The sequence below is a fragment of the Anastrepha obliqua genome, chromosome 5, assembly GCF_027943255.1.
Source record: "Anastrepha obliqua isolate idAnaObli1 chromosome 5, idAnaObli1_1.0, whole genome shotgun sequence".
In the NCBI taxonomy this organism is placed as follows: domain Eukaryota; kingdom Metazoa; phylum Arthropoda; class Insecta; order Diptera; family Tephritidae; genus Anastrepha; species Anastrepha obliqua.
The window spans coordinates 105968582-105979526 of NC_072896.1; the positions used below are offsets into that span (position 1 = coordinate 105968582).

Here is a 10945-nt window from a genome sequence, read left to right on the forward strand (position 1 = left end):
TAAAAATATTTGTTTTTGTAATATACATGTATATTTGAAATCAAAAAAGCGCCGCAGGCGAAAATTTGAAGCGCGGCCGAAGGCCGCCCACGCGAAAAGAAGTTCTACCCAAAAATACTGTGGATTGCGTAGCCGGCGTTGGACTGATGAGGATTATTTTTTTGAAGCGCGGCCAAAGGCCGCCCACGCGATAAGGAGTTCTATGCAAAAATACTGTGTTAATTAATTTAATTTTAATTACTTTATTATTTTTCGAGATACGCTTAATATCATTGTTTTTAAGTTTGAATGAGTTGTATGTTTTTATTTTAAAAATTATTTCTCAACTTAAAATTACAGCAAAAAATACTGCAGTTTTACAAGGAATCTTCTACTGAACATCTCTGCATACGAACTTCGTTTTTATTTCAGGTGTATGGCAACACCAACTTTTCGCTAAATTAGAGAACTTTAACATTAAATTGCTTAAAAACTAAACGAGATATCAAAAAATTGTACTTCTTCATTTCGTTTTCTTTTGTCGAGTTCAATAAGAATCCGCCATTAAATTGCGGCGCCAAGGAAACAGCAGTATTGCCGAGATGTCGATGTTTTAGAATGTTGAGGAACATTTTGCGCTACAGCAGCAATATTCTCAATAGATCGTCCTGTTCTTGCCTGCCAGTCCTTTTTCTATCCTTCACAGAATGAGTTTCTTGAAATTTTTGCACAAATCTCTGAATTGTCGACTCATTCGGATGATTATTTCTTAAAGATCGACCATTTTCATAATAAGTTTTAATCATTTTAACGCATTGTTCTATCGTGTAAACATATACATCTGTTTACTTGACAAATGTCACGGATGACATAAAAAAGGTACCATCTATACCGTTTACAGACCATACACGAGGAATGTGGCTACAAACCAACATCTCCAAACTATTATAAACAAAGTAGAAAAACACAGCAAAGACTTCGGGCTAAATATAAATATTGATAAAACTAAATTAATTATTGTAAATAAAAACAGCAGAGACTATTCCTATGCGAGACTAACCGTAGGAGGCAAAACAATAGAGAGGGTAAAGATTTTCAGGTATCTGGGAGTATGGCTGAAGGACCAATAGGGCCATGATCATGAAATAAGAGGCAGATTAGAAATGACTAGAGCGGCATTTATGAATACTAAAAATATTCTGACTCGCCGGGACATACCAATTGGGTTAAAGACAAGATTTTTAAAATGTTATGTATGGTCAACACTCTTATATGGATGCGCAGCATGGACATTGCAAACCATAAGTATACAACGGCTAGAATCTTTCGAAATGTGGTGCTATACAAAAATGATGAGAATATGCTGGAATGACAAAATATCAAATTTCAAAGTGCTAAATAGAATGCAAACCTCATGTTCCTATGCTAACGGATATAAAAAGAAGAAAAGTCACCTATTTCGGAAACATAACAAGAGGTGACAAATACGATATTTTAGAACTGTTGATACAAGGACAAATTGAAGGACAAAAAGGAATTGGTAGGAAGAAAACTATGTGGCTAGTCAACATCAAGGAGTGAACAGGTCTCAAAACAATCGGCGAACTAACAGTGACAGCGAGAAACAGACACAAATATAATGACATCATTAATAATATGACCTGACAACCGTACGACTAAGATCAGAATGATGTTTCCCGATTAAGCGGAAGAAGAAGAATTTGATGCGTTTTTATTCAAATAAAATCTCTCACAATAATTGCTCTGAGTTTGACGACGGGATTACTAAACCAGAATCACAAATTTTGTTTACTCGCTTACGCGTTTAAGGGGGTGGTAGGGTTTAGCGCTAAAAAAAACACTTTTTTTTTGAATTTTTTACAGAAATATGGCTTAAGATACTTTAATAAAATCAGTTGCATGTTATTGTACATCTTTTCAATAAGTTTTTAAAAAATATTAATAATAAAATATTGACAAATAAGCCCATTACAGAGTTTTTTTGGAGATATGTTTTTCGAGAGGTGCTCTGCGGTGCCAATCGGCATACGTCGTAGAATCATCTGAAACTAAAAAAGTCGAATTTTTCAGTTAAAGTATGACGTAATGCTCCCCCCTACATTAATAAAATTTTTTTTTTTCATTTTTGTAGTTTTGGTGGCAAAAAAACGTAAAACGAGCATTTTTGGCGAAAAATTTCGCCATATTTGTAAGTGAAAAACAACCTTAAAAAAAAAAAAATATAAAAAAAAACAGTGGCGGGGGGTGGGGGTGGGGGGAGTGGTATTTTTGATTTAGAAAACGTGCCAAATTTGAAAAGAATCGGTTGAATAGTTTCGGAGTTGTCATTGGCACCGACTTTTAAGAAGTCGTTTCGGGAAAAACGCGTTTGAAAAAATGACTCTGAAAAATTATCGATGCTCCGCATTCGAGGTAGAGTGCCTACAAAGGCTATAACTTTGAGAGTTCTGCTCCGATCCACTTAAAATTTTGACACAACATTCTTGAAATGATTTACTATAAGATGAGTGAAGAAAAAAAATTTCGATTTTGTGACCCTACCCCCCCTTAACTTACGACTGAATACCCTATGCCTTTCTAGCATTGTATTTGTTGTAACGGTCGATGGTTTTACTGTAAATTTATGTATATTTATATATATGTACATATATGAGGTAACAAAACTAGTAGGCCGAACTGTATTAGAATTAATTTTTAGCTACTGAAATATTCTTACAAATATTAACAAACAGTTCATCAGGACGAACGAGTCAAAGAGCTCGCAATAGTTTTTAAAAAATTTTATCACATTATTTTATCTCAAATCATGGATAATAAACAATTGGTAAGTTAAGAGAATGTGCCTTACTTGTGATCAAAATTAAGAAAAGCGTGATTAAAATAGCTTTACCCCTTACTATTTATAAAGGGTATGGCTATAGATGACCAAGTCAGTTTTTAAAAATTATATAAAAATTTGAATGCAATATTCAATTTGTATCAATATTAACTCAGAACTTATCTCTTCTATTTCCTATTTTAGCCCACTTCATCAGGCAATGGACGGACTCTATGTGCCAATTGTTTTTTGTTTGAAAGTTGCTCAGGTTCACATGAGCAGAACAAAGCGATGTTTATGGCATGGATGAAGAGGCAAAGGGAAGAATCTAAGCAAGGAAATACTGAGCTTGATAAAAAAGTGAGTGAAATTAGTATTATCATCAAAGAATGGGAAGAATATCAGCAAAAAACTGTTGAGCTTAAGCAAAATATAATAGACCTTAATAAAAAACTGAGCGAAATGAGTATTATCAACAAAGAATGTAAGCAAAATAATGCTGCGCTTGAAAAACAACTGAACGGCCTATCAAAAATGCTATTGAAATTGGAGAATAAGGATAGGCGTAGGAAACAGCAACGCCGGTTCCAGCAACGTCGTTTCCAGCATCGCCATTCCCAGCTGCAACTGGCCGTAAATGCCGCAGAAGCGAAAAAACCGCGCAATGTAAATTGTACAACAACCATGAACAATCAACCATCAGCTCCACACGCAACAACTGAAGAGGAATCGCCGCCTTTTGAGGAAGAACCACATGAGAAAGTGCTGGAGGAAGATATTATAAACGATATTATATTTGCGGTCACAACCAGGAGTGGAGTGTCTGAAGAGGAAGTTCGTAATACCATCGCCGCAGTTTGCGCCGAACAGAGAAAATTGTGGGAAGAGGGAAATAAGGGAAATATGGACTAAAAGATAGTGAAATAGGTACCAAAAACGAAAAAAAAACTACCAAAAGTTAAAATTATATATTTTAAAATATTATACAAGTAACTGCAATTAAAGTATTTATAATAAAGATTACTGTACGAGGAACATTATATATGTATACTTATATACTTCATTATATAATTTGAAGTGTCATTTTTGGTTACATTTTGGTAAAGGACAGACGGACAGGAAATTGTCAAACTGTCAGCATAAATATCTTTCAACGGCCACACTGTTGGTGGGAACAAAATGGATAGGCGTTTTTTAGAAGATGAGTTACAGGTCTTTTAAAACCTGATAGACACATTCATTTAACCCATTCGAGGCAGCACATATTGTTGTCGATCATTCCAAGAATTGTTGAAATCCTGTATTCTATCATTCTTGGTCTGTAGTTTACTTTAGCGAAACGTAGAGGCCTAATATAAAATAATAATAATTATTATTATTTATAGGAGATATATAAAATATAACCCTAACTTAATTAGCACACTGGCTACAAGGGCCTTCAGTGCTTAATGATGATTTCAAAATGACTTATTTCAAATTGTAAAATTAAAATATGGTCTGATATATTAACACATTTCAACTAATTAAAATAATAAAAAACGGCAAGATACTTAAAGTAAGGCGAACTGAATAGTGAAGGTGGCTTCTTCCTAAAAGTTACAATATTTTTCGCGATTGTGACAAGTCAGGCTCTTTTTAATGCAAAATAAGCAAAAGGAGGAGAAATTGCATGTTTGTGAAAATTCAGTGAATGCCTTGGTAATATTGAGATTTTTCATATTTAAACTAAACAAATGAGAAGGATAGAGAAGAAGGTTTCGCCTTCCGAATTCGCTGTGTCGTAAAGTCCATGAATAAGCAAACAAAAGGGAGGGGAATTACTTGTTTATGAAGAAGAAGAGTAGGCGACAGCAATGGAAACAACCAAACACAAGAAATTATACACATACACACACACATTTTCTAGTCCCGGCGTCTTTCGTATAAAAGCCCAAGCAAACTGCATTTGAAGGCTTTGCCTATATTAATTTATACATTCACAACATCACTTGTGTCACTTCGTTTTCAATAGTTTGATGGAATCCAATGAAAAAGAATCTATCGAAGAAGCAAAATCAAATGATGTTCAATACGTCTATAGCACGCCGAATAGGGGCATTAAAGGAGTAACTAATTTTGCAGTTGCCTCCATTAGCAGAAAATTACGCAGGTTTCGGTGAGGAATGCTAAATAAAATAAATCCGTAAACGACGTTTACTGAGGTTTCAAAAAATTAATCTCAGATTTTGGAAGAGAAATTTTGTAAGGGAAATCTTGTTTTGACGTGATAACGTCTTATAATTCGATTTAACAGGCTGCACGCACGAAAAAATGTGTCGTTACCTTGCTCATTGCCGTTACCTTGCTCATTGCCGTTACCTTGCTCATTGCCGTTACCTTGCTCATTTGTCGTTACCTTGCTCATTGCCGTTACTTTGAATGAACTGCAAGCGAAAGCGCGGAACGAACGACAAAGCAAACAAAGCAAACGAACGGCAACGTTCGACATCTTGCTCTCTCCTACTTAAGTGAGCGTATATGTGTATGTATATGCGCATATGTACATATGTATATAAATTCACTTATTTGTATTTGCATATGCCTTCTTATTGATTATTATTAATTTGATTTACTTGAAGAATTTAAAATAAAACCAAGTTTATTAATAATACCTGTTGTTTTAATGTTATTATTATTTTTTGACGTGATAACGTCTTATAATTCTATGTAGCCGGCTGCACGCACCAAAAAATGCGTCGTTATCTTGCTCATGCGTCGTTACCTTGCTTGAACAGCATGTTATGTTATGTTATGTTATGTTATGTTATGTTATGTTATGTTATGTTATGTTATGTTATGTTATGTTATGTTATGTTATGTTATGTTATGTTATGTTGTGTTGTGTTATGTTATGTTATGTTAAGTATATTATGTTATGTTAATGTTAACTCGTTCTCTATATCCATACAAAATATCTAACAAACAAATAAAATTAAAATTTTCTTTTAAAAAATGCAACCATTCAATCAGTAGTTTCTTATGACGTTATCACGTTAAACTATCGTCAGTAAACCGACTTTACAGACAACCTCTTTTTTTATTTGCGAATTGGGAGTTAAACACTAAAAAGAAGATCATCTACTTATATGTGAACGTATTATAAATCATTTTAGTTTTCAAAAGGCATTCTGATGCTATTGTAATTAACTAACGAAACTGACATCCTGATAAGTAAAGGGTTTCCCAATAAGAGGTGTTATTCCCGTAAAATATCAATGGTTTTGTTGCTTGTGTGGCACGTAGCACAGTCCTGTTGAAAATTACACTAGTCCAGATCAATACCATCCCATTCCGGTCATAAAAAATCGTTAATCATCTCTCGATAACGCAATTCATTCACCGTAACTGTTGCTCCAGTTTCATTTTCGAAAAAGTAAGGTCCAATGACTCCGCCGGACTATAAACCGCACCAAACAGTCACACGTTGAGGATAGAGGGGTTTTTCAACAATAACTCTTGGATTTTCTGAGTCCCAGATCCGACAATTTTGCTTGTTCATTTTTCGACGGAATTCCATATTATTTTCATGGATTTCAACGTCACAATCAGCAAAAACGACGTTGTTGATAATTGGCCGGCTTGAGTTCTTGTGTTAACTGGACTGTATAAGCCTTAAGGCTCAGACCTTTATGCAAAATACGGTGTACTGACGTTTGTGGAATCCCTAATTCCAAATAACGAAGAGGAATGGACAAACCTGAGTTTTCTTCAACACTTTCGGCTACAACAGCAATATTTTCGGCTGTTCTTGAGCGACGTGCACGGGTTTTATTCTTCACATCACTAACTTGTCCCAACAGCTCGAATTTTTTCACTAATTTCTGTATTGCGGTCCGACAAGGTGCTTCACGAGGACCCAAAAATGTTCGAGTTTTACGAACCGTCTCTGCCAAATTTTCACCATTTTTATAGTGATTATAACTTTAATAATTTCAGTGCGTTGTTTAAGCGTGTATCGTTACCATTTTATTAATGGCATTTTACTTGTCAAATATCAAAAAATAACAGCTTCAAAAGTGACTTCTTCTTCTTCTTCTTAGCCTCACAGTCCGTGGTGGACCATAGCTTCATCAACAATTTTTCTCCACTTTATTCTATCCATGGCTACATCTCTCCAGTTGTGTACGTTCATTTGCTTAAGATCTGATTCGACGTCATCTAACCATCGCTTTCGTGGGCGTCCTCTTTTTCTTCCTCCAATTGGTGTTAAAATAAAAGCTTTCCTAGCATTTCGCTCTTTCGGCATGCGCAGTACGTGCCCAATCCATCTAATTCGTTGGGCTTTGATAAAACGTATTATATTTTGTCCTTGAACGATTTCTTCGATTTCATTATTGTAGCGAATGCGGTAGCTGCCATCTATTGTTGCAACCGGACCATATATTTTCCTTATGATACGTTTTTCGAAGCACATCAGCTGATGAATGTCATTTGTTTTCAGCGTCCATATTTCTGCACCATATGTAAGGACGGGTCGTATCAGTACTTTGTATATTCTTATTTTTTGTGCTCTGGACAAATCTTTTGATTTAAATAGTTTTATGTTAACGTAGTAGGCGTTATTTGCAGCTTGGATTCTGTCGTTAATAGCTATCGCCGAATCTTTATCTGCTGATAGTTTAAAACCCAAGTATTTAAATTCAGTGATATTTTCGAAAGCAAAGTTGTTAATACTTAGGTCATCGCGTGTCGTGTTGTTGACTGACCGAATCATGTATTTGGTTTTCTCGGTATTTACGTGTAGTCCCAGAGCTTTTGCATCTTTATCAATACATTTAAAGACGCGTATAAGAGTGTTTCTATCTTTAGCCATAATAAGAATATCATCTGCGTAGGCACATATCTGAAAATCATTATTAAATAATGTTCCATTCGTGTTTATTTCTTTAACAGTCGTGTGTAGCATTAAATTGAATACTAAACATGACAATGCGTCTCCTTGTTTTACTCCGGATATGATTTCGAATGGGTCTGACAGGCTTCCTTGCACCAGTACTTTACTTGTTGTGTTCGACAATGTACAGAGAATCAAATTAATTAACTTCAGAGGTATTCCAATTTTCTGAAAGCAGTATTTTATCCGTTTTCTATTTATACTGTCAAATGCCTGTTTGAAGTCAACAAAGAGGCAAAATATATCAATTTTATATTCGTAAAACTTTTCGAATATCTGGTGGACAGTAAAACCTCGATCAATCGTTGAGCGGTTGTTTCTAAAACCACATTGGTAATCGTCTAGGATGTTCTCAGCATAAATATTCAGCCTTTCAAATAGAATGTTTGTAAATACTTTATAACCTGTATTAAGTAAAGATATGCCTCTGTAATTTTGGCATTCAGTTTTATGTCCTTTTTTGTGTATAGGTACTATTATGCTTGATGCCCATCCAGTGGGTATTTCATTTGAATGCCATATTTGGCTTACTAAGGTAAATATTTGTTTATGTAGTTCATGTCCGCCATATTTCAGAAGTTCTGCGGGTATTCCATCTTCACCACAGCTTTTATGGTTTTTAAGTTTTCTTATAGCCAATAGTACTTCGTCAAAACTAGGTTCTTCAACATAGATTTCGGCCGTATGTACTACTTGTTCCTCCTTACTTGTATTATCGTAGTTTTCTTTGTTAAGTAGTTCGTTGAAATATTCTTTCCATCTATCTATTACTTGTTGTTTTTCGCTGATTATGGAACCATCCTTTGCTTTGCATATATTTGTTCGAGGTTGAAATGTTTTAGTCTGTTTTTTGATGTTCTGATACATAGCTCTGACATTTTTGTTTCTAAAATCGCTTTCAATTTGTTCAATTTGCCGCTTCATGTAGGTTTTTTTCTTTTTTCGCATTATTTTCTTAGCTTCTTTTCTTTTGTTTACATAATATAATCTATTTGTACGTGTGTTTCTTTCCATATATTTTATTCTAGCTTCCTTTTTCGCATAATTAGCTGCTCTGCATTCCTCATCATACCATTCGCTCATTACTGATCTCTTCTCTCCAATAGTATCTTCAAAAGTGACATCTACCGAAATAGCGGGCTATTCAAAATAACAGATGTTATTGGAACGCCCTTTATATTTAATTTGGTTAGCAGAGCTTGATCTGTACGTGCATACTAATGTGTGTCGAAAAGTTTATCAATATTGTATTTGGTACATTTGGTATTTTGGCATTTGAATAGCATAGATGACATTGAATAGTTTGAACACCAAAGAACAATCTGCCCTTTATATCCTCCATCTCCTTCATAAAGCATTTCATCATGTTTTATGCATTTTACTATTCACTTTCAACACAAAAAAGAAAAACAATGCACAAATGCAACCCAAAAGAAAAGTTATTTCAATACAGTTAGAACAACAAACATTGCAGTAAAAGCAATAATGGCTTAGATGTATGCACATACATACATTTGTGGAAATCATTTCAGGAATAAAAGTCAAGCACGATCGCGCGCACATTTCAGGATCCGCTATTAAAACTGAAAGTTGAAAATTCGCGCTTTTGCATTATCTATTTTAACAATAACAACAACTAAATTCACTCATACATATCTACGTGATATAATCTAGACGCAATGGCTACTGGGACGGAGGACTTGGAATCCATTTTGGCAATAAAAGAAGTTGAATATATCATAAGAAGATTGAAAAGACTAAATAAAACTGTCGAAAGATCAAAAATGGATATTATTAATGAAATTTTATTATACGCTTTGAATGTTGATGCCAAAAATAATGCAAATACAAATTCTGAGGCAACCTCCAGCACAATGGATGACAAACCGAAATCGATTCCAGATAAATACAATGAAGCAATAGTTAAGGAAATATGCGGTGAGGTGAATACCAATATTAAGCAACTTTTTGGTATCCATCATTGTAATTTAGATAAAGAAATTATCAGCATGAAGGTAATAAAACAAAAGCATAAGAAATCGTTGAAATTATTTGGTGAAATGTCCACTATTATGAAACGTCTTAGTGATGACTTCATAGAGGATAAAAAAGAGTTTATGGTATCGGTTTGGAAGGGAACTTATCCAAAAACAGCATCGACCAAATCTGCAACTTATCCATTGCGTATTGATAAAGATCCACCAATCATGGTTTTGGGACCTTATGGTACCGAAGTTCCGGAATCGGAATATGCAAAAATCCGTTGGACTTCACCGAAAGGTGCGACACGTATGCTTTTTGGTCTAGTATTTGATTACTCTGCAGTATTGTTGGCATACTTCGCACATTCACTATTAGATCCTTATAAGATTTCTGATATTGAATATTGCGTAAAAGTGAACACCAAAGGTGCGGATAAAGTAATACGTGAGGCTATTGCTAAGAAAGCTTATGAAACACAAAAGAAATACATGAAACTTAGAGCCAAGATTTTGAATAATTTTTAATGTGTGTATCCTAATAATGATAACTAACTACTTACAAACTTATGTAATTTAACTTATATGTATAAAAAAAATTTATATGATTAATTTTCAATTAATAAACTATCAATAAACTATAAAAACAAAAATATTTGCAGGCTTAAGGATTTTTCTGCGTATATTTACCATATACGTACATATGTATATACAAATTAAATTTTTGTGAGTATTATTGACTTGTGCCGTCTTAGAGGCTAGCACCCGATTTGGTCTCAAATATAACTGTTACACAAATAAAAATAACTGCTACACAAACAAATAACAAAAAAAAAAATTACAATAATAATTTATATTAACCCTTTGAGCGTTTATGTCGAGTATACTCGCCCTGAAATGATGGCATTTTTTGTTTAATGACGAGTATACTCGACACCAAGAGCAAGAAATTCGCTTTGTTAATTATTTTAATATTTTAGAAAACAAAGCTATATATTTATAATTTTGTTACATTTTAGAATGTATTACATACGTAACCTAATAAATCTATTTAAATCAGTCAATTCAATACCTTTTAACACTTTGAAGATGGACGTTTTCGTCGAGTATATCGTCATCCCCTAAAGATATAAGCACAAATTTTCAAAATAAAACAAAACGCTTAAAGGGTTAATACAAATTAAAGTGAAGGAATTACTGTTTATCATAAGTTAG

At 34.0% G+C, this 10945-nt stretch overlaps 2 protein-coding genes across 2 annotated transcripts; both read left to right on the top strand.

Moving 5' to 3' along the window:
* The first annotated feature begins 2690 nt into the window (after positions 1 to 2690).
* Positions 2691 to 3858, top strand: LOC129247716 (uncharacterized). Its single transcript, XM_054886973.1, has 2 exons — positions 2691 to 2824; positions 3023 to 3858. Exons 1-2 carry the CDS (start codon positions 2807 to 2809, stop codon positions 3728 to 3730), a joined length of 726 nt encoding a protein of 241 aa, XP_054742948.1. The 5' UTR covers positions 2691 to 2806; the 3' UTR covers positions 3731 to 3858.
* Positions 3859 to 9271: 5413 nt separating this feature from the next.
* On the top strand, positions 9272 to 10767 carry LOC129248226 (uncharacterized). Its single transcript, XM_054887694.1, has one exon. The coding sequence runs from the start codon at positions 9431 to 9433 to the stop codon at positions 10256 to 10258; it is 828 nt and encodes a 275-aa protein (XP_054743669.1). The 5' UTR covers positions 9272 to 9430; the 3' UTR covers positions 10259 to 10767.
* Positions 10768 to 10945: the final 178 nt, after the last annotated feature.

Coding starts and splice junctions, on each gene's coding strand:
- LOC129248226 (XM_054887694.1), top strand. CDS start 9,431: ATGGCTACTGGGACGGAGGACTTGGAATCCATTTTGGCAATAAAAGAA.